The sequence below is a fragment of the Amblyomma maculatum genome, chromosome 1, assembly GCF_055883805.1.
Source record: "Amblyomma maculatum isolate TAMU_Amacu chromosome 1, ASM5588380v1, whole genome shotgun sequence".
NCBI lineage: Eukaryota > Metazoa > Arthropoda > Arachnida > Ixodida > Ixodidae > Amblyomma > Amblyomma maculatum.
In genome coordinates, this window is record NC_139344.1 from 339,848,091 (window position 1) to 339,872,089 (window position 23,999).

Genomic DNA, 23,999 nt, shown 5'->3' on the forward strand with positions numbered 1-23,999 from the left:
ATCCAGTTAATTTGATCATTTTCTCTGGTCCTTTGAGAGCCAAATTAATGAGAGTTTACCAGCTAAACATATTGCTATACAAAAGCCTTGCAAATATCACACGTCATGCAGATTAACAATCTGGGTCAAGCTTGGGGGCTACTACTAGCAAACAAATACTTGGCCTGTCTACTGAATTCTCTTGACTAGTAATAACCTTGGCAGAGCGATGTTTTTTGCATTCAGTTCTCACAAGTGAGGATCCTCACTTGCAAGAACAGAATGCAAAAAACTTCGTATGGCAATGCATGGCAGCACTTATTTGCGCTAAGCATTTTCGAATAGCTGTTTACTATCAGGGGGTTAAAGATTCGGTTGTTTAGCACATTGTAGACCCACCACTTTGGCGACAAGAAACTGCACAGCAAAGGTATGCAGATCAACTGCTGTTGCCTGGAGCTAGTATTCACTGTGCGTCAAAATCTCGCGTATGCATTTCGCCTCCTCCGAAAATCAAGCCCGGAGTTTTCATTTCCACACTGGCACAACGCATGCTGCTGGGGTGGAGCAGTTTACTGCAGTTTATTACACAGATTACAGCCTTTTGCGAAACAAATGTCCTGGTGGGTATATACTTTGTACACTTTGCATTGACATAAACCTTCTGCAATGATGCTATATGGTAAAGAGTGTGAATGATGCCATTAGTGTTGAACGTTTAGTTGCCTCTTGAGTGAAGTAAAAACTGGAAGCAAACAATTTTATTCATTACTGCAACCACAATTTCTCCTAAATGTATTGCTGCAAGTTAAGCCGCCATCTCACCGAATTAAAGCACACCAAGATCCAGTGCTTGCTACTCGTGGGCCGTGGCAGTGACATATGCGAAAATATTTCATTTGTTTATTCATGTTAATTTCTAAGCTCAGAATAAGTAGCATGAACAATGCCTTATTTTAAATCTTGCAAGCTTTATAAGGCTATGGGATACACATAATGCACGTACAAGAATGCACAACTTTGAAAACATTTTTCTCAATCTTGCAAAGATGTTTCACGTTGGCACGTATCTCAAAGTTGCTAAAATTGCTAGTAGGTACCGACGTGCTCACTAAGTTTTGCTGTTTTGCAGCACACTCCACGTTCACATAATCGCAACATACACCCTATCCTTGAGTTTAGGCATGGCATTAACGCCTTTGCCTCTTACAAATTTGATGTACATGTAGAGTTAGGTTCAGTCTATTTTTCTTTTCTTTTTTTGGAAAAACAATGTGCGTGTAATATTCATACATAAATGCACAAAAATACAAGCTATGTATACTCGGCCAGTGAAATTTGCAGAATACTACAGCAATCTCTAAACTACAAATCTGGCTAGTATTCCATGCAAGAATTTCAAGAAGACTAGAATTTCTTAAAGCTGAATTATTCAGAATAAACCCTCAGCTTCTCTAAGCAATTGCCAAGTTTCAAGTAGCTGTTAAAAGTGGCTTTATTACACTTTCAAACACTTTGTAATCGTACTTCCTTTAAGAACACGATTCTATACAATGCACGCGGGTCTACAGTTGGTTGCGTTGCACATGACGCCTGCCTCCTGTCGTAGGCAGAGTACCAGTTGACTGGTAATGCAATGAAATCACCAGGCCCATTGGGATCACATCAAAAGTTTATGGGTTTGCCACAGTACGCAGCAAGATTCGCTTCCCGAAATGCTTCAGAAACAGTCTGGAAGGGAAAAAAAAAAAAAGGAGGCTTGACTGCACCACATCTGCCAGGCTTCTGAGGACATCCTTACAACGTAAGCATTCAAGGCACCGAATATTTTCCAAAAACAAGGGATAGTTTGGCTAAATTAACGCAGGTTTCACACTGAAAGTTAGTTCTAGTTTACCTACAAGTTCAGTCATGCTGTAATGCCATAAAGCCTGGTGCTTGGCATTTAGAATGGGCATATCTTCCAAAAGGCATGCGACACAGAATCTGCATCCAAGCACTGTCACGAAGAAAAAAAAATGGAGGGAGGGAGCAATATGCTTAATGTATTCGCATATCCAAATCATGCGTTATGATAGCCCCGCTGTTGCGTTTTTCAAGAGACCGCGGAACTAAAATGTACCAGCCAAGAAATGCAGTAGGTGGGAATCATGTGTGAAAAAAAAAAAAAAAAAAAGGTGCACTGTTGTCCGTGGAGTTTCTTCTCATCTTATTTGTACTTATTTATTTTTTCCACTTCCGGTTCGAGCAGCATGCTTCTTTGGAACTTGCAAGGCTTCTTGGCTCTGAATGCCCACAATGCCCTGTATGCCCTGCGATGGCTCTCTGTCTACCCGAGAAGCTGTTAGTGGAAGGGACATTGCAGCGAAGAGGAACGATGTACGGAACAGATAAAGTTTAAGCACATGTGCGCGCTCCTGCATTGCTTATGATGAAAGTCGAATTAATTGTGCACAAACTCTGTGGCTTCGTCTATAAGAACCTAAAGATAGCATTTTTAAGCTGCAGGCGGGAAAACAAATGCAGAAACAGAAGCATGTGTATGAGCCGACTTGAGCATGGATCGTATACAGCACTGCCCACGTAGCATTTGCCCACGCGGTAGTTTTGTTTTCACGCCTCACGTCGTTCACGCTTGCCCCGTAGCAGCGATGGAAGTGCACTTTCATAGTCTACTAACAGGACGATTTTTACCAGATTCATCCATCTGCTTTTCTTTAACATGCATCGAAACCTTGGCACTCGAGTGTGTACACATTGTGCTGTGAATGAACCACACAGTTGCCATGCCAAAGCATTTCCATGACCTTCACTGCTAAGCTAGAGCGGCAACACAAAACAGCCCCCAGAAAATGCTACTCACAGGGTGTGCATGGCAGACCCTAGCCACGTCCTCTGCAGATGCTCCGTACTCCATTGCCAAGGCAGCTTCATTGATGATCTCACCAGCATTCTGCAGATACCACGGAAATTTATTCAGAAACAGTTACCAACATCCAGCATGAGGCAAAAGAAAAAGCAAAAAAAGGAGGGAGCACACATGTTGTGCTGAACACTGAAGCCCTGCTGATCAAAAGCAAAGGACCATGTGGTTTTGTTTGTATTGATTCCATATTATGAGGGTGCGCCAACTAGTTCAGCATAGCACCCCGTTGCATGCACAGAGCACGTCACTAGCACCAGCTTTGTTGGAACAGAATTTATTAATATACTAACTGCAGAAGGAACAAGTTTAATTCTAGGCATGCTACAGCCGATTTCACGAAACCTCACCATGGGGATGACTGGAAAATCAAACGCACACCAGAAATGATTCCTTTAACACTCGCATACTAGTATTTAGCAAAATGCTAGGTGATGCACAGTCTCTGTGACACTTCCACAGAGTGCTCATGCAGTGCGTACTGAACAACAAAAACGAGCTGGAGAGCATTCCCTGATTTCTGGTCAAAGTGCTTGAATATAGTAGAGAGTTTTAGTTTACCGTGATCTGCTACAGAGATCCACCACCACGCGTTCCAATGCGCATGCCCAGATCCTCCCGACACCGATAGATGGCGCCACATACTGGATGTCGGCACATAGACCTGCCGCATCGGGAGCAATCAGCTTGTGCGCCCTGCCCACGCGCGGTAGAGGGTCACGGTGGCGGATCACAGATCACGGTTAACTAAAACTCTTATACCAGGATTATCTGGCACTACTCCTACCCAAGAGTTACTTCTGAAACGTAACGACTGGAAATGTACTGCCTGAGCACTCTACACAGAGGTGATGCAGACTGTACTGCTATTTTACCTCAAATGTTAGAACACCAACACAAGTTCACAATACTTGGGGTTAAAAGCAATCAATCAATTCACATGTAGCACGTGAGCCGAAATGAAGGTCAAAGGTGCAGATGACTGTGCACTTGGCGTGTAAAATGCCTGCAGATGGACTTACCGGTCCAATCATGTGGCATCCCAATATCCTGTCTGTCTGCTTGTCCGCCAAGATTTTCACAACGCCATCCGTTTCGTTGTTCGTTTTGGCCCGGCTGTTGGCAGCCATGGGAAACTTGCCCACCTTGTACTCGACACCCTGCGTGGAGTGTCAACAGCGCTCAGACAGAGTGACACTGCCATTGAAGCATCAAGGTTGCATGCTGTAATCTATATTGCAACGTTACTGTACTATAATCAAAACTTGGGAAACCCATTTCCTACCCTTGGAAACCAGTAAGTGATGTGATTTTTCTGTATCGATCAAAATTTAAGCTCTCATGCAAACACTCACTGCACACCAATTGAAGTTTTGATGGCCCTGCTTAAATTTTTTCCTCTTTTCAAGTTGAATTACCAAGAGTCGAATGTAGTGACCTGGTAAAACTCGTGGCAACTCGTGGCACACTGGTTGATGTGTGACAAACTATTCAAATTAAGCTAGGCCAAGAAGGAAATAGTTTGTTATACCCATCAGTAGGAGGATTCCATCACAGACCATTATATGATGAGGTTAAAGTGACAAAACAAGGCATTAAAGAATAATCTGGCGCTCATACCCTGACACAACAGATTTCAGCGCTAGGTTTTTGTGAATCGCCTTCCTGTGAACACAACTTGGCTTTCTTATACACGTCATGTCTCTGCATTACTCAGCGGGCATGAATTTTGAGGTCATGTCAAGCCTTGCATTTGCATGGCACGTCCGAACCTGCAGCTAAAATGTCATATTTTCACACTGCCGTTAGAAGTCACACCTCAGGGGCCCGATTAGCCACGTGTTTGCAAGTGGCATCACGTGCTTGCTCTTCATGCTCCTAAAAAATGAAGGGTGCTATTCTTTTAGTTCCCAATGCAGCACTTTTTTTTTTTTTTTTTTTTTTTTTTTTTATGTACTACATGTCATATCCCGGGCACAGACCTCAGTGCGGTACTGTTTCTGTTACATCTCGTGCACAGCACTACTGCAGTTTGAACAGGCTCCCCACATTGCTGCTTGGCATTTTCCAATGGAGACGTTGATAAATGATGAACATGCCACTCCCTGCACAGCCTTGCTGACTAGCCATAATTGCCCATCAGCAACTGCAGAGTCCGGCTGATTTGTCGTAACTTCTTCAACTCTCACTTCACGTCTCCTGCGCTCTCTCCTTAAAAGCTCATCCTCTCCAGCTTCCTCCTGTGATGATGGAGAAAGCTACAGACACCCTAGTGCCAATGCGGGCACTGAAAAACCGAGAAGCCTTCCTTTGCTAGCTGGCAAAGCAAACGAAAACAGCATCTGCTTCTCACTTGTGATTTGAGGTCCTCTTCAGTCTTGCCAATGAACCCAACTTCTGGATGAGTGTAGATGACCGAAGGTACACAATTGTAATCAATGTGCACTGGACCTCCCACGATGCCCTCAACGCAGACAATTCCTGCACATGGGATGAGCGATTTGCAACAGCCACAAGCATTCATAATCGCACCATCATGCAGACTGAGCAGGCACAAATGTAAGGACACAACAAAATATATGTATGAGACATGTACAGCCTTGGTCAAAGTTTTCAAGCCACAGTCCTGTTGTAAGGTGTTTACAGAGCACCACAATATGCAAGTTCATGAAGGGGACGGCAGACTCTCGTCCTCACATATTTAAATCTTTTTGAGACTGACAGGCACCATAAGTATGTCACCATATGACTTCAAAAGTAGGCCCCTTTTGACTGTGACTGTAGAGTAGCTCCCGAACACAAGAAACAAAGCAAGCTTAACGCACAGTAAACCACCTGAAAATCCCATGCAAAAGCACAGTGGTGGTCGAATTTATCGAACTCTTGTTCAGTAGGAAATTAATACTATATTTAATTGTACACTGTGCCCCTAGAAGTGGCGCTTCGTCTAATGGTGCAATTCAATAAACCAAAACAGTCCAATACTAACATTCTCACTAGAATTCTCTAGTCTGTTTCACTTGCTTGCAATAGTAAGTCACTAAGCCAAAAACAGTAGCTGGCACCAGACAGGGCTTGTCAATTCTGTAAACGTAGTATCCATGTGCTGTGTGACGTCGGTGCGCGTTAAAGAGCTCTAGGTGGTCAAAATTTCCAAAGCTCTCCACTGCGACATCTCTCATAGCCCGAGTTGCTTTCAAACCTTACAAATCAAACCAAACTTAATAACATCTACTTCCTCAAATTGCACAAAACTGAGTTTGACAGCGAAGCCTGTTCAGTCAAGCTCACAGCTTCTTTTGAAAGGCAGCTTATTCCATTTACTTTCTGTGAATAAAAAAGGTTTGTATTAAGCCAGCACCGTAGCACATGTCTGTAACAAACAGTACACGCACAGCATCCAAGATACTCATTACACACACGTGCATAAAGAAAAACTAACCAACTCGCCCACCAGTTCATGTTATACAGAAAAGCATGTTATAAAGAAATCCACCCACCTTCGTCCTCTGCTTTATGTGCCAGCATTGGACCAGGCACGCAATCACCAATTGCATAAATGCTGTGAGGAAAAGACAAAGGTATATTTGTCCAATCTCAGTCACTCCACAAGCAGAAAATCATCACCAGCTGCGGCATACCATATCCAATGCAGAACAAAAGTCTCTTCAATTAGCCCTGCCCCGCACTAGCTGCAGTCGCCCCATCCTTGAAAATTTCCTAATCTTATCTGTCCATCTCACTCTACGCTTTCCTTCCTTCCAGTAGCCACTGGTTACATGCTCTACACATTACATCACCTGCTGCCCGTGTCCATTTCTTGATTTTGGACTGCATACAAAGCACCTCCAGCTGAAGCACAGCAGCAAAAAAAAAAAAAAATAGCTCGCTGCAGTAAAGCTAAACAGAACACTATCTGCTGAACAAACATTTCTTGAGACACAGGTTTTCAGGGAGCTCATAGACTTGCCAGCAGCTCTTCCATAGAAAGAGGATGGCCCTTTTAGTTCTCTAACTACGAAGTTATTCTTAGCTTTACCAAAAACAAGGTTTTGGATTTGCTGACTTTGCTGCTTAAGTCATTCTTTACATCTTCAATAATCATCGCTTTCTCTTTCTTTAAAGCCTATCTAAGTAGTAATGCAGTTAAACTTGCTTATTGAACTTGAGAAAAGTCCACAATTTTTTGTTGCAAATTGTGTTCATGCAAAAGGCTTGAAAGGGCAATGCAAAATGAAAACTGCATTTTCAGCAAGGTGGCCCAGGAAACATTCACAGTAACGCCCGGTCGCTTGAAGTCAAATTATGAAGTAACATTTTGCACTTGCATCAAGAATGCAATTGCAGCAGCAGCCACCAGTACCCCAGACACAGCTTGCACAATGTCTCTAAGTTTAATGTGGGAAAAGTGAGCGAGGCAAGGGCAGAAATATGCTGGGAAAAATGGGAAAAACGAAACACAGCAGAGACTGGGGGAGTTGAGAAGAACCTCTTGTTGGGCTAGTTGGTGCATGGCTTTTACTTAATGACGAGTTGTGCAACAAAAACAGTCACAGGACGAAATTGCTCTCTGTCTTTATTTTCGTGTGACGTGTGATTTTGTGCGTGCAACTCGTCACTGAGATTTAGGGAGAGGGGAAGTCGGAAGCATCCGTCTCTTCTAGCATTTCCTCTCTCGTCCTGCCAAGTCGGAGTTGCCTTAGGAACTGACTCTTTTCATTATCATTGCTTGCACTTTCAGGCATGCCTTTCTTGCCTTGTGCCTGCTGTTGGCCCCTGAACAGCTTCATTACACGAAGCCCTCGAAAACAGACGCTTCAAAGGTGCTGGCAGTGCGGAATTGAGAAATTTGAGAAAGGTCCAGGTTCAACTGTACTGCTGAAACACAAGCCCTGAAATGCAAAATGCCAGTGCCATGAGCTTTTGCGTGGTCGTGGCTGCTGAGGCCACAGGCTTACTCCAGTCCTTCAGGGACATGCTTCCTGCACCAAAGAACATTTAATTTTAAACCCAGCCGTAAGGCTACCACTTCTGGATTGGGACAATGTACAAATGAAGCGGCATCAGACTTAATTTCGTTTCGTAGTTCCAATGTAGCTCAACCACTCACTTGGGGATGCTTGTCTGGAAGCGAGAGTTGACGGTGATGCGACCACGCTGGTCCTTTGGGATGCCCATTTCTTCCAGGCCGAGGTTCTCGGTGTAAGGTCGCCGGCCCACGCACACCAGAAGGACATCACATTCCACCTAAAAGAAGAAGAAAAAAAAAAAAAGGACCGCATCGAAATCACGGGGGTGAGATTACAGCTGGCACAGTCCTACCGTTAAGGCTCTGGTGAAAACACGTTTCCTGACCCATTGCCTATGCTAAAGCAGCACTTTTTGAGCTGCCCAGGATGCGTGCCTAAATCTGACATGCAGCACCATCTGGTTTTGAAATAATTAATCACATAGTAGGATGGAGTGCAAGAACTACTGGAGCATAGTTAGTGCGGTCACTGGCTCCTCAGCTTACTCTTTGCCTCGTAGACTTTCTATCTCAGCTTTACTCCACCAAAGAGCAAGAGTCTACCAAGAATGACTTTAATTAACAAGATTTGATAGCTGCAATTGCCTGCCACTGTCCCTATCAGCTGTGCCGTCGCAGCATTGTGGAAATCATGCAGTAGTTGATGCTGCACTACAGGTTTCCCAAGAAAACCTATGTATTTAGTGTTTTTTTTCCCCCTTCTTTTGCTCCGAACTGGCTGAGAACAGCAGAATCATTTGTACATCAAAAAACCTGTACACCAGGAGAACCGCTGTCAAGGAAACAAGCATTAATTCAGTGCACGGTGTTACACTCAAGTGCACTTGCTCGCACTACACCCGTCACACACAATAGATGTGTTCTTTTGAGGTGCGCTTTGCATGTAATAATTTAAAATACATGCAATCTCTCTAAAGGTTAACCAGCGGAAACATATCTGGAGTTAAACAAATGCCCGTTCTTGTGCCTCTCATTGTTCACTATCATCAGCCTGCTATGCCCACTGCAGGACAAAGGCCTCTCCCATATATCCCTCCAACTTAACTCTGCCCTGTGCTTGCTGCTGCCGTTTTATCTCCACAGACTTCCTAACCTCATCTGTCCACCCTACCTTTTGCCACCCCTGTTACACCTGCCTGCTCTTGGAATCCAGTTTGTTACATTTAGTGAGCACTGCTTATCTTGCCTTCGTATAACATGCCCCAGCCCACACTCATTTCTTCTTGATTTCGATTAGATTCATTTATTCTCTAACCCACTCTGCTTGCTTGCTGCTCTTATGCCGTTTTATTGTTTCATTTCCACAGCTTGCTGCGTAGTGCTCAATTTTAGCTGTACTCTTCATTCCAGATTTCATTCCATGAACTCCATGTTTCTGCCCACAGGTGAGTACAGGTAAAATATAGCTGTTATGCACTTCTTTCATCATAGATATTTAACAAAGTTAAGTGAAGTGATTTAATTTTCTTGCAGCACACATGCTCTTCAACAAAAAACCGTGCAATTCATAAAAGGGCCAATGCAAGCTGCACAGCAATGTGGAACAAAACTTTTCATTTTTCCTGGAGAACAGAAGTGCTACTCAGCAGCTCAATACAAGCAGTTGCTATGTGCACAAGTTACCAGGCCACTCAGAATTTTAGCTGAATGTATGATGTTGCTTTGCTGCACCTAAGAGCTGAATTGTTCTCTGAAGAAAGCCAAAGAAGAGATGGAGGACTTACATCTTCCTTCTTAGAGGGATCCTTGACATCCTCCACACTGACTTTGATGGTACTGCCTGAGCGGGTAGCTCCAGTTACCTTTGTGGAAAGCTTGAATTTCAGACCCTGTTTCGTAAGGATGCGCTGGAAGTTCTTGGAGATCTCCATGTCGATGCCCATGCCACCAACGTGGCCCAGGAACTCCACAGCTGTCACCTGGGCTCCCAGTCGAGACCAGACTGAACCCTGTTGCAAAAGTTTAGCCTCAGCTGACGGAAAAAGGACAGTACGAAAAGAACTAAGCACAATAAGAATTATCAGGTGCAGTGAACTATCAAACAAAGTCAGCTCATTATTAGACATTGTGTGGAAAGACAAGCAGTAGTTACAAGCAGCAAATCTCAATCAATGCTTGTACTACTACTTTTCGCACTACACTTACAGCACTTGGCGGTAAGCATAATATTTCAATAAACCTCACTGTACAGTGCAATGATGGACACTGAGCCACAGAGTTGTTTAAGAATGCAAGGTTCACGAAAATCCTTAAATAGGCACAAGTGCTCACCGAAGTTATGTGATGACTTTTTAGAAGGAAAATTACACACTCCCTGATAAAAACGTCACACCACTTGCCCACCACTCAAAACTACATTTAAAAAAACAATTACATAATAATAAGTAGACCGTAGCCAGCACAGCGAACTCCAAGCAAAGGCTGGCTCTCTGGGCATATGCAAGAGCTGCCTTTGCATCACTCACCAGTTCAAGTCCAATTACACCAGCGCCAATTACAACCAACTTTTCTGGCACTTTCTTGAGACTCAGCGCACCTGTCGAGCTCACAATGGTGTCTTCATCTACCTGTCAGAAGAAAAAAATTTTTTTTGCAACACCGAAAAAAACAGTGCAAGACAGAGGAGTGTAGTCAGTTAAGCTGATTTAATTAGATCTTCCTGTTTATTCATACTGACAATTTCATTCTACTAAAATTCTGCAATGCCACTACAAAAGACTTATGAAGTGTACTTACTTCGATCCCTGCAAAAGGTGTTACTTCCGACCCTGTGGCAATTAAAATGTTCTTGGTTTTTACAACTTGTGATGAACCATCGCGCTTCAGGGCTGTAACTTCATTTTTTCCAGTGATCTTGCCATGAGCCTGGATATGTGTGACCTGCAACCATACGAGTTCAAAAGAAATATTTAGTAGGCAAGAATGTTTTAAGTACTATACCAAGTCCTCAGAGGTACACAAATTCTTACCTTGTTCTGTTTGAAAAGGTGTGCTATTCCACCAGTAAGAGCTTTTACAGATGAACTCTTTTGTTCCATAAGTTTCTCAAGGTTCAGACGTACATTGTCAACTATACAGCAAGAAAGGAGAAAAAGATATTTATGCACACTGTTGAACACTGGTATTTACAGGCATACCAAAAGTAAAATGGAGAACGCAAGTGATGGCAAAACTGCTGCTTTCCAGAGCACATATCAGCGAAAGTGCATGCAAACAGCAAAGGTCCAGCAGACCAATCTTGCATAGTTCTGATGCTCATCTTGCCACTCATACTGCTTCTTCTATCGGCATTCGTCGAGTGCACTTTTAATGCTTCATGCAGAAATATTTTGTAAGCACACCGCAATTCGGCGGCAGCAAGGCTTCACTCGGCGACGATAAGGCAAAATCAAAACCGCAAGATCAGTCAGCCGGACCCTCGCTTCCTGCACACATCTTCATTGATTGAACAAGCTGTTAACATCTGCGTAAATGTACTAGATTGAAGCATGTCAACTAAACAAAGCCATTAAAACACTTCCTCAGAAGCAGTGCTGCAACTACCTAACAACCAAAAACAATACTAATACATAAGTATTTTGCTTAAACAGCACAATCGACAGTTTTAAGCAATCAGAAGAAAAAAAGGTCTCCAAAACAAGTTGGTACCAAATCAATTCTTTGAAGCGACCTGCAGCAAAAGATATTTTGGGCAGGCATTTCATAGTGAATTTCATCAAGGCCATGTTCATTCCTTTTACCAGCCAAAAAATACATCATGAATTACTGAAGTGTAATCAAATTATAGTAATGCTCATTAATGCAGCCATTTGTATGAAGCTTTGCTTCTCGGCTGTGCTTTTATACTCTAAAAACAAGTCTGTGTAGTGCAAGAAACTTGAGAGAAATGCCCCCCTAGTATATCTGCGTTTTCCTTAAGACTTGTTTGGGTACCAGGGGGTGTAAGAAAAGGATCAGAAAAAGGAGAAGAAGCTGCAACCAAGTTTAAAAACTTGCCCCCCCATTTCCCAAAACTTTTTCAATGTGATAGAAATGTTTATAGATAATACATGGCTTTGTCAAGAACCTTTCTCGGCATTATGGCACATATTTCGTGTTTTGACCCTTGCTTTTTCAAAATTGATAAGGTTCTCTTGTGTAAGGCATCGACAAAAAATTCCCCGCACTCTATTTTGCTTCGCTTTTGCTTCTCTATGTTGTGCATACCAAATTTTGTGATTTTGTAGTAGTCCTTTCAAGGACTCTAGGTGCATACTGTCAATGATACAGGTTTTGAACATTTCGTTGAGTTCGTCAACACTGAAATCATATAAGAATATGTATTTCTTCCAAACTGGCCTTTTTTCGAAACAGCAGCCAGTTAGCTAAGTGAAGTTTCCAACAGTGAGGTTTGCTGGGGATGATAAGCTCATTACGAAAGGAAGATTACCACTCCAGTTTAATAATTAATAGGTTAATATCCAGTTTAAAATCAGTACAACTAATGGTGAACTAAAGGGTAAATCTGTACAGCTCTTTCTTCCAGTGCTTGGAGAGCAACAAGTGTGCTTGCCAGTACTGAGCCAGCAGACACTATTACACAAAATGAAACTTCATAAAATGTGGTTTCTAGTGTCAGTCTATTCACTTCCCCAAGAAGTGGAATGTGCATTAAAATTCCTAACAACCAGATATGGCTCTAGCGGCTGTTTTAAAAGTGCTAAGTCATGAAGTGCAACTCTTAAATGTGGATTGAGGTATACAGAACATGTTGTGATTGTTTTAAACTGTAGAACAGTGACTCAAACAGCTTCAATTTTCGTTTTAAACTCAATTTCAGGAGTTGCAACATTACTCTAAACTATACTAGTGACACCTCCAGACAACCTACTAGCTTGCCGTCAATTTCAATGAAATACTTTATATATTCTTAAAATGTTTGCATGTTTAGGTCCAAGGTTAGTCTCCTGTAAACAAAAAGCAATTGGGGAAACTGAATTTAGAAGATCTTTTACGTCAGTATAGCTTTTAACAAGTCGACAACAGTTCCAGTGAATCAGGACGCCATGTATGGACTTTTAGAATACAACTATAGATGAGAATATCTCTGGGCATGATGGTTCATCATTACACAGAAAGCATAGCACAAAAACTTAGAGATCACTGCAGAAACTACATTGGGAGAATGAGAAAGCATTAGTGTTGCTGTGACGTTGACTCCTATTCGACGACTTCCTACATCTACTTACCCATTCTGTTAAGGTCCGACTAACACTCTTCGGCCTAAGATGATGCTACCACTCGGAGTCTGACGTCAGTGTCTCGTAACATTCAAGGTAGTTTGACTCAACCTTTTGGCTGTCTGGCATCATCAAACCACTGATGTCGCTGGTAGTGATGTCACATACCTTACGACATCATCGACTTATGATGTCACATGACTCATGGCTATGACAGTCGCAGAGACGTCATCAAACCACTCATGTCAACCTATACTTAGGAGCAGATTTTTGCAATTTTTATTCATTTTAATGTTGTTTTTTTCCTTGCTTACTGCTGCTGTTGTCATTTCGCTCAGCGCCCTACAGCATCCTTACGCTAGACAAGGTGAATTACTAAACAGTGCTCATGAGCCCAACATAGAGCAGCAGTCAGTGCGCTCTGCTTGGAATCGGAGGAATGGTGGTAAGTAAAGCTTTCGTCTTAATAACAACAGAAGACAAAGCGAGGATATGACAAGCACTACCATCAACAAAGATTTATTGCACTTCTGTAGCATATATATGCACTCCTCGTTCACAAGAAAAAAGAAAGAAAGGGAAATGACAAAAACTGCCATGTGCCACTTATGCCAAGAAATCCAGCTCTGTCTTTGACAGAGCCACGGTCGATTCGCTAACACAATCATACCTTGACGCAATCATCCCTTGTTCACCCAAACGATTCCTTTATATAACCACCACACAGGACTGGTCAAGCAGTGGAAGTGTCACTGATAGCACGATCAGGGGATGACTGCATTAGCAAACAGCTTGTGGCTCTATCAAAGACAAAGCTGGATTTCTTGCCGTAGGTGGCACGTGGCAATTTGTATAGTTTCTCTTCCCTTCTTTCCCCTTGCAAACCAGAAGTGCATGCTCCAGAAATCGAAATAAACCTTTGTTGATAGTAGTGCCTGTACCGTCCTCGCTTCATCCTCTGTTGTTACTGCGCTATGATTTCTGTGTAAAAGCTTAGGCTGATAGATTTTTTTGGTCCTGATATCAGATATTTTTTTTTTCATGCTCATAAGATCTTTGTAATAGCAGCAGTGGGGACAAACTAGGAGCTGTATCTGTCACCTGCTCAGAGACACTGGAGGTCTGCAAACTGGTGGGTGTATGTGTTAGAGGCTCTCATGATGCACTATGTCGCCCCTGTGCACAGCATTTGCAATGTTTACTCTCATGGTGAATGCAAAAGTGCTTTATTTGACTTGCTTTCGTGCTTCTTAAAAGGTTATGTTCTTTTTTGTCTTGACAGGTAATATTCATTTTTCCCTTTTCAAGGATGAAAATAACTGCAAGTATGCGGCACAGTTCCTTATACAGTTTGCGCAGCATGGTGCAACACTGCAGCCGTTAGATAATGTGATCATCAGATGGAAATTTCGCACAAGTATGGTGACCACAGTAGCGTTGAGAGCCATGGTCAATTTTTCAGCATTTGGTGCATCATTGGGAGTTCAAAATATATACTCAGATCTTCAGTTTTATGTGCCCCATCTCGAATGAGCCACGGAGCGTACCGGATGCAAAGGAAAGCATGAGGTGTTTGGTGAGTAGGTCTCTGTTGTTTTCAGTAAGATTCAAGAGAATTTTCTCAGAAATTACGACACAAGATGTGTTAAAAAATAAAAAGGTCCTTGGGCTATCACTGTAATGGGGATCTATCCAAATGATATATTTTTGAGATTTGAGTATTGGGCGTCTTCACAAGCTTCAAGCAGTAGGTGGTCCCTGCTGGAAAGTTTATAACATGGGCGTTGAGGCAAAATGGTGGGAAATATTGTACAGGCTGGCTTTTCAGAGTTTTCACTATGGATCACATGAAATTTGGGAAAATAGTCTTATGTTCACTCCAAAACTATGGTTGCCTCCATCCGCATTCTTTTTTTTTAGTAATCATTTTTGAGGGAAGGAAATGCTATAAAAAAATTTGTGGTCACATAAAGGGACAGAACACTGGTCAAAATATGTCATGAGATTATGGCAGAGGTGAAAAGACCTTGCCTCATATAGTGCCGATTGAGCACTACAATATCAAAGAAAAAAGGCTTTACAATTTTAATTTGCCACTGAAAATCGCATAAAAACAACTGAGGCGCTATCCAGCTGGGAAACCCCACTACTTTCACTGTAGTACCCCACTTGACTACATGTCGGCAAAATATCGCTGATTTTCCTAACTGCACACTGTTCTTCTTTCTTCCAGAAGTGCTCGTCATAATTTATTATATTTTGAGCTCTCTCCAGTGCGTCCTTAAATAAAAACCACCCTTTTTTTGCAACGAGAGAGGCATGCTTTCAGGTTTTGCCACTAGATGGCGCTGCAAGGTTTGGAATTGCGTAAATGAAGCGATGATAGTGCCCACTAAAACTTTTGTCTATGAGGCGTGCATTATTGTGCCATAACAGCATTGAGTGTGAAACTGAAAAGGATGTTACTTTCCGCAAAAAATGTGATTACTGCCTGGAGAGTGAAATTTATATTTGTTTTCGGTACATCTTTTTTGTCGACCACCAGTCGTCATCGCAGTCGATGCTCATGGCTTCCAGCATCGGTACATAAAAGCAGGCGCATGCACTGATAGAAAAATTCTCGGTAAAATCTTTCTACAGCATTTCTATCAAAACCGTTATGGAATTGAAAATTTTAGACATCAATCTTTCCACTGCGCCGAAAAATTTGAAGACCTAAATTCCAGTGTTCTGTCCCTTTAAATTCCATCCTTAAGAGCAAGACGGAATAGCATTAATGGCTCCCATCCACAGCTCCTTGTTTGCTAAATGCACTTTACAAATCAGTTCACCACTAATCCCTTAATTTGTGCCTCTATTATTTTGCCCATATTCATTAGCATACAGCCGTAAGCTACCCAACTTTATGAAAGACCACCTAACATACAAATCCCTACTTTAACAAAGCCACACGAACATGCCTGCATGACCCAGGAGTAGCATGTCTTCCTCATCGCCCAAGGATCCTAGAAGGTTCGGTTCTCATCTCACACTCTCAAAGAAGCAGCTCAAGTTGGCAGCTCCTGCCATGTGGTCTCATGACATCACACAAACCACCAACAAATCAGTACTTGGCCTTGTCACCTGGCTACAACCGCCCACCAGAGCTATGCCCACGATTTTTGCTCACAATGCCAATGCCGACAACACTGACAATAGTGGATTTCCTGCAAAGTGGGGCTTTTAATGCTCAGTGGCGTCGCTAGGGTCACCCACACCCGATGCGAAGGCGCAAGCAGCACCCACCCCCCCCTCTCCCCGTCCTCGCATTTTAAGCATTTAATCACAACTTCCTTTTTGCCTCCTCTGACCTCATGGTTTGCTTTGCAGTTCACTCTGAACCCAACCATGCAGTGGAATGAAGTGGCATTCTTTTCTTTTTAACACTTGGCCACAGAGATTGCGCCCCACGACTAATAATTCAGCAGAAAATCACATCAAAAGCACATATTTCCGAAAAGCAGAAACACTAGCAAGTGCAAGTTGCAAGGAAGTTCACTGAGCAAGTGGCTTAAGACAGGTGATTGCCCAGTATTAAGAACAAAGAGGACAAAGGTGCAAATTCACTTGCGCATAATGTTACACACACATTCCTACCATACCAACTGAAAATATTAAGTGCGAAATGGCCTTTTGGAGCTGGGAGACGGCGGGCATCTCCAGGCTCATTTTTTTCTCATTTTAACATTGATTGCCTTTTTCAGAGGAAAAAGGCAAGAACTGCAAAATGCACTACGTGAGCAGCCTTGGGTACATTCACTCTCAATTCCTCTTTTAAAGCCCCTGGCCTTGCTAAAGGTGCCCCCCTTCTCATTTTTTTTTTTCTAGTCAGCACCCATTGATCAGACTTGCCATTCCACTGAGCAACAGGCATTCCGTGACTTTTGGCGTTTTGAAAGTGTGAGGCGGATGTGTGACTCGGCTGAGGAGCAAGAAAGGCACAGGAGATAAATGAACATGACAAAAGACTGCTGCAGTCATCGCTTTGAAAAGGAGAGTGAACTGCACATACACAAAAAGAGGGAATGCAGCGGCATGGCCTACGACGGGTGTCGTCTAACATGCTCCGGCGTAGGGTACAGGCACGTACACAAGACCGGTGGTCCAACGTTCAAATTACATGCAGTGTCTGGCATAAACTAAGGCATATGTTTTCAAGCACTCCTCACAACAGAATAATTCAATCTACGAGAAGATCACATTTTCCAGTCATTTCGCCCCCCACTTTTCCTCCTCCTCTCACTGCCCAGCTGCACCCCTGAGCACGGCACCCGATGCGGACCGTACCCCCCTCGCGAAGGCACTGTTAACGCTACTGTGTTAAAATATGTATTACTCAGCTGTGACGTCAGCCATTTACTATGAGCCTAACAAGGGGACAGGACATATATTATGGTGAGGCAGGCTAAAAGTAAATAAAAATAATGTGCCTCTGCCCGTGCCACTAAAGGGGACAGGACAGGAAACTTGAAAGCAAGCCCTGCCTACATTAGCTGTACACTGCCACTGTAACCAAATATGGCAAAACTCGGGGGAGTGACACCACGCAGGTTAACCCTCGCTGCCAGAAAAAAAAAGCAATAAAGGGACAAAAGAAAGGTAAGAAGGAAGAGGCTAGGAAAGCTAAAAATGGAAGGAAGGCAGGAAATTGCGACTACTGATTTCTCCATCAGGTAAGCCAGAAGCGGGGGCCAAAGTGATATGTTGCCGCTGCCAGTGGGGCCTTAAAGTTCTGAACATTCAGTGTCAGCTCAGTCACCAGGATCCCCTTTCTCTGGTCATGACAATGCCATGCATGAACAAGCCTGGGTGCTCGGGGGTCCGTGGTGTCGCACAACACACGTAAGCATTTGCTTTGCAGATGCCCCCTGTGGGAGTATGCTTACAGAAGCACAAGACCAAAAGCTTCAATCAGCAATTACCTTCAATCCCTCGGTTCTTGAAGTCGTTAGAATGCGCCATGTGGTAAAGGTGGGAGTTGTACAACAATGCCTTGGAGGGAATGCACCCCACATTGAGGCAGGTCCCACCCAGTGTGTCATTCTTTTCTATACAGGTTGTCTGTGCATAAACAAAGTAGAACACTGCATTAAATTCAAGTAACCAGGATCACAACATTTGTGTTTTTCAGATTTTTTAAGGAAGTCGGCTCTGACCACCTAGTTGTGGAAGAAAAAAAAACATTTGCACTAACCTTTAATCCTAACTGCGCAGCTTTAATAGCGGCCACATAACCCCCAGGACCGCCACCGATGACAATCAGGTCTTGTTCCTCTGAAGAAAAAAAGAAGAAGAAGAAGAATGAAGACTACTAGCGTCAGATCTCAAGAAAATGCATCATGCCCGACACATTAAAGAAAAACACCAACAGATAAGAAAGCCGCGGCATAATAAGGAAAGCCGCACTAGTGGCAGTCAGATGCAATGTAGGAGCGAACGCGAATATAATCCATGCCAACAAAAAACGCACATGCTATGCGTAATACGTGCACCGTAAGCTCTAGGGCATCATGCCGCTGATAATTCAATCACACATTCACCTGCACTACTCGAGTAGTTTCGGTGGTGAAACGTCTGGACACCAGGTACCACAATGCCCGTGCACGCTGACCTTTGCAAGGTAGGAGCCTGCATCCGGACAAACATAGGAATCAAGGAACGCGTAGCGACTGGCAGATCAGGAGACAAACGAACACAAAAACGTCGCGGACAACTCGAAGGTAGTGCTGATAATTCTTTTTTACAGTTGGCAGAGCCCACACGAAGGCAGCACAGCTAAACAGTTACAGCATTGACACACAAGGAGATTACAATAATTTGTCGAGAGCCAAAACGATCCAGGTTATGCGTTGCCCGAATAACGAGGCACTCACGCACAATTCACTTGATAATGCACTTTCACAGCCCACACAAACACGAAAAACACCGGCGAAAGCTCCGAGCGCTTTCGGTCTGCTATCTTTGGGACGGGTGCACCAAGAACACGCGTCGCCGAGCGCTCAACAGGCTGTCCTTGTGAGAAATAACATTCAGCACGGCTTTTTCGCGTGTTAAAATTGTACTTAGACCTCACCCTAAGTGCAGGAATCAACTTGGCCCACAAGTTTGACTGCATGCTGTCGTTTCGCACGTCTTTCTATTCGGGAAGGGCAAACAGACGGCAAAATCGACTGATTTCGGCTACAGCGTCGCATAACCGTGGGATACTGAACTACAGTTATTTGAAAACATCTATTTCAACTTATTTTAATCTAATCTATATATTTCAACTTTTCTCAATAAGAGAAACTTATAGGTTTCGCGTTAGCTTATTAATTTACTTACAAAGTTTATATGCCTTATGTGTATGCGTTTATGATTTGTGCTAGATGACGCTGCTGTCGCAAGAGATACGAAATTATCGAAAATTTAGACTTCATTAATAGTTATTTTTGTTTTGCATTGCATCTAGGTAGAGTGCATGCCTGAAGCTATCAGATATAGTCGTTAAATTATTGCCTGATGCAATGACAAACAAGAACAACAAACTTGTGCAACAACGTAACATGTAGCGACATCTCTCACGCCGATAAGAGCAAATATTATACGGCGGAAATGGCGGAAATTAAAGCTTCACTGAATGAATGAATGAATGAATGAATGAATGAATGAATGAATGAATGAATGAATGAATTAATGAATGAAAGGTGTGCAGACTATAGTTCCTCCAATGAATGCAAGATGAAGTGTTAATAGTACCATTCCTACGCAACGAAAAATCTGATGAATAAGTCCGACCGCTTCAGGCAGTGCCCCACTCAAATGTAGTATTATGAAAATTACCATAAAATGCTACCTCTGTGCAAAATTTGAGCCCAAGCAAGTGAACAGTTTAAGCAACAAAATGTTTTTCGTTCGGTATGCTCTGACCACAAAATTTTCGTTTAACGTCCAAAATTATTGTTTGAGAAATTCCATAACAGTGGCCTCCAGAAATTTTTAACACCTAGGGTTTTTTAGCGTATAATGTGGACGCCTTGCTTTTCGCCTCCATCGAAAAAGCCACCATGGCAAGGATCGAACCAGAGTCCTTGGGATCAACCTCAACCACTGAGCCACTGCAAGGGGGATGTATCGCAAAGCATTTGTTGCCAATTTATTGCTACCTTTTAAGCGAAACCACAGAGGCTAGCTGCGACTGAACACAAGATGATAACAGAAGGAGAAAAATATACGAACATGCTGAATGAGATGGATGCTCTGTTCTCGCATGCATACATCAACATAGGTACATGACAAAGTCCTCTCGATGCAGCTGCAGTGTGCATAACATCACAAAAACATGTTGCTCTTTTCTCCTGCAGAAACATAGCTTTCAGTGACACTCGTTCTAAGCATCTCATATTATTTGCACCATTTCTTACAGCTGCTGCAGCATCCTCGAGTGGGTAATCTACCTTTTTCATGCATGTGGACATCTCAATAGTTTATAAAGCGTTACTTTAACGTCGCATTAGGAAATAAATAAATTTCATCTGAAAATTCTATCTAAAATATTGATTTGATGTGTCTTGTGCCCGGTGAAGAAAACATTTATGACACTCTAGTGCATACAGCTAGCATCATCACTTCCAAAGCAAAAAAAAAAACAAAAAGAAACCACAATGCAGACGATGCTATACGCCTTAATTGACCTGCAAATGCAAATTTTGAAAGATTTAGCTGTGGTTCCTCTATAATCTAAAGCATAAGGTATTGCATTTTTTCAAGATCTGTTCAGTACGCTGATGATATGCCTCTCAGGTACGGTTTCTGCATGCCGCACACACACGAGCACACGAGTGCGTTGTGCATACTTCTGTCGTTCTGTATCACTGTAGTTCTTCGAGCCAATAATGTCTTACCACGGCCTATAGCACTAACTTATTAAGCACTGGTGTTGCGGGGGTCAAGTGGATGAAGATAGCACAGGACCAGGTTAATTGGAGAGATGATGATGACATCATACACAATCTGAGATATGCAAAGAGCAATGTGCACCAAGATAAACAACTTTCTTGTTCATCAACTTAAATAAATGAAGAGAAGCTATAGAAATACAAACATGCTACTGTAACACTGCTTTTGGTGACCTCAAGCCAGTCAAATGCCAACAAGGTATACAAACAAAAACAGAAGAAAAGGAGAACCAATTTTATTCTCGCTTCAAAGCAGTTACCAGAGGACAAAACTTTTTTGCATTTATGGAATTTGTGTGACTAGAACAATCCAAACCGGAACAAGAGTCTTGCATCACTACAATGGCAATAAATACTGTAGACCAACGGATGCAATGAACCAAGAAGTGCGTATACTAAACACTGTATATACACAAATGAGCAATTCAGAATTAGTAGCACAAAGACTCTTTTCATGACTGAACAGAGAAGTACTCAAATGCTGCAAGAGCATGCAGTCCGAATTTCAAGCCAGGTACAGCATTGAGCCTTTGGTATAAAACAGCATAAAATTCAACACATGCAGAATTAACCGATGAGCGAAAAATGACCCTAAGTAAAAACAACATTATTTGTAATTGTTTCTTAAACACAAAGTAAAATGTGTTCACTATGAAGTTACTAAGACATTGTGTCCTCAGTCATGAAATTAACGTCCCTCATACATACAAATACTGCACAGTTTGATCGAAAATGAGCAAAGTAGAATGATATAACAATAAAAACATCTATAACACAACACTGTTGGATTAAAATCACAACTCTTCACAGCCCTACTAAGAGCAAATGCTGTTAAATCATCATGTGCAAAATCTAAAACTCAAGTCACCAGTATGAGAAAAATAACAAAAACTTGAATTATTGTTTAAGGAAAATGAAAAGGTGTTAGGAACATTCAGTAGAGACCAAATGACAGACTTCTGGGCAATGTTGTTGGCACACAAGTTCAAAAAATTCACAACCGAAAGTGTACCCTTCGAAAAGTACAGCTAGATTGCCGTGAATCACAAGTCCAGCCAAATAAAAGTAAAAAGAAACATAAAATTGTTTCTACATTGATGGCACAGCAGAAGAAGATAGGAAATATGCAAACAACTGTGTGAATTAAGACCAAACAGATGAAAAAGGGATGACAAATGACTTATGAAAGTTAAAACAATTACTTTTTCTCACTACTACTCTAAGAAAATGTGCATGGCATCACACGATAAGTAATTCTCATGTTCCACAAGGGTAGATGACAAAGGGCATTTCACAAAAGTGTGAAACAGCAACCCTCACTGGTTTATGTTTAAAAACCTTGGGCTAATGCTTCTACATTTCAGTCACTGTGCTGGTCAAAAATTCATCAGACATATGATCACTGCAATTGAATGTGACCCAGATAGTTGTGTGTACCCGTTTCAGTGTACAAAATGCAAGCCTACCTGATATTACACTGTCATAAACATGTTTTTTTTTCTTTTTTCAAATACTAGTCATGAAAATTATTCGCCAAGAACATCTTTTGACGTGAAACATTCTGGATTAAGGTTCCCAGAACAAGAAGCCATGTGACTGGTTCAGCAATACGGACTGCTCACACACAAGTGCGGCATGTGTAACACAAGACATAAATATTCTCAGGGTAAGCAAGCACTGGCCGAACTATAAAAAATGGCTACTACTAGCTAGCCACATCTGAGCCTTGTTGGCACTCCAGATTTACCACTGACATTAACCGCATCAGGTGCCCTTGTTTAACGAAATCACAACAATGCTTGCAGCCCTTGCTGTGAAACTGGGATAAAACTGGCGAGCAAAACTGTGCGCCTGAATGACAAGTGCAACTGTTGTCTAAAGAGCTGTGTAGTTCTCAATGTGTTGCCTTGAGCGGCTGCCTGGCCGCTCAGACGAGACAGAAGCTGTGCTTGGTCGTCCATAGCTCTGTGCGTGAAGTGGATGGTGGTGGTGGTAGTAGTCGGATGGGTCGTGCCTACCATAGCTGCCACCTTCGGCGACACTGCTAGGCCGTGCGTAGAGGCGCCCTTCATACCTTGGCGCATGCACGCCCCTGGAATGTAGACAGATACCACAGCTTGCATTATGCTCAGTTGCCCAGGCTCTACTTAACAGACTCTCCATTCTAAACCAAAAAGAATGATGGAACAGGAACCTTTATGTAAAGTAATTTTAACAAATATCACTTTCAAAGTTTCTACTGCAAAGAAAACAGAACCAGGAAGGCAAGTGCAGTTCAAGTCAACATACAGTAGCATACACTGGTCACTCCATTTCCATTCATCTTCATCAAAAAGAAATAACATTGTACTGGAGTTTAATGTACTGAAGTGAAATGCTGGTAAAGAGGGATGCTGTAGCGGAGTGTTCTGAATCAACTTAGACCACATGACGATGTTTAGACCAGGCTTACATCACCCTGAATACAGGCATCTTTATATCCACCTCCAATGAAATATGGCCACTCAAGCCAGCATTCGAATGGCGGACCCTTGGAATCAGCAGCTACTGAGCATTGCAGCATTGCGAAATGGCATGATAGCAACTGCAGCTCACATGATAAATTCCAAAAAATAACTGACAATTATGTGTACTAGGTCAAATGCGAATTAGGTGTGCTAACACATCAGGTTTCAATTCGGCTCAGTTATTGAGGCTCAGGCTCAGTTATTGAGGTTAGGCATGGCTCAGACAAAGGTAGGCAAGACTGGTGATTATGGACCTTATAGTGGTCTGTTCAATTCAGCTCAGTTATTGAGGCTCAGGCTCAGTTATTGAGGTTAGGCATGGCTCAGACAAAGGTAGGCAAGACTGGTGATTATGGACCTTATAGT

At 42.5% G+C, this 23,999-nt stretch overlaps 2 protein-coding genes across 2 annotated transcripts in view; both read right to left on the reverse strand.

Annotated features, from left to right (window-relative positions):
- Positions 1-1,456: 1,456 nt before the first annotated feature.
- LOC146207567 (dihydrolipoyl dehydrogenase, mitochondrial) lies at positions 1,457-19,408 on the reverse strand. The gene is made up of 14 exons (XM_084588633.1): positions 19,263-19,408; positions 18,730-18,817; positions 18,384-18,463; positions 18,112-18,250; positions 10,901-11,001; positions 10,668-10,811; positions 10,397-10,498; positions 9,656-9,880; positions 8,013-8,149; positions 6,403-6,464; positions 5,256-5,383; positions 3,925-4,062; positions 2,843-2,932; positions 1,457-1,710 (listed from the first exon to the last, which is right to left on the reverse strand). The coding sequence occupies exons 1-14, from the start codon at positions 19,302-19,304 to the stop codon at positions 1,645-1,647; spliced, it is 1,542 nt and encodes a 513-aa protein (XP_084444759.1). The 5' UTR covers positions 19,305-19,408; the 3' UTR covers positions 1,457-1,644.
- A 1,938-nt stretch (positions 19,409-21,346) lies between these two features.
- Positions 21,347-23,999, reverse strand: part of Tace (ADAM 17-like protease Tace) — a 29,564-nt gene continuing 26,911 nt past the window's right edge. The window contains exon 21 of the mRNA XM_084588645.1: positions 21,347-23,218. Coding sequence (XP_084444771.1) covers positions 23,002-23,218 — 217 coding nt within the window. The 3' untranslated portion in view covers positions 21,347-23,001. The remainder of the gene's footprint in view (positions 23,219-23,999) is intronic.

Excerpts from the sequence above, each read along its gene's own strand:
- LOC146207567 (XM_084588633.1), bottom strand. The coding sequence starts at position 19,304 with ATGCAGTCAAACTTGTGGGCCAAGTTGATTCCTGCACTTAGG. Across the intron at positions 11,002-18,111 it reads CAAGAACCGAGGGATTGAAG|TTGACAATGTACGTCTGAAC; the intron begins GTAATTGCTGAT and ends CTTGCTGTATAG. Across the intron at positions 10,812-10,900 it reads ACCTTTTCAAACAGAACAAG|GTCACACATATCCAGGCTCA; the intron begins GTAAGAATTTGT and ends GTATGGTTGCAG.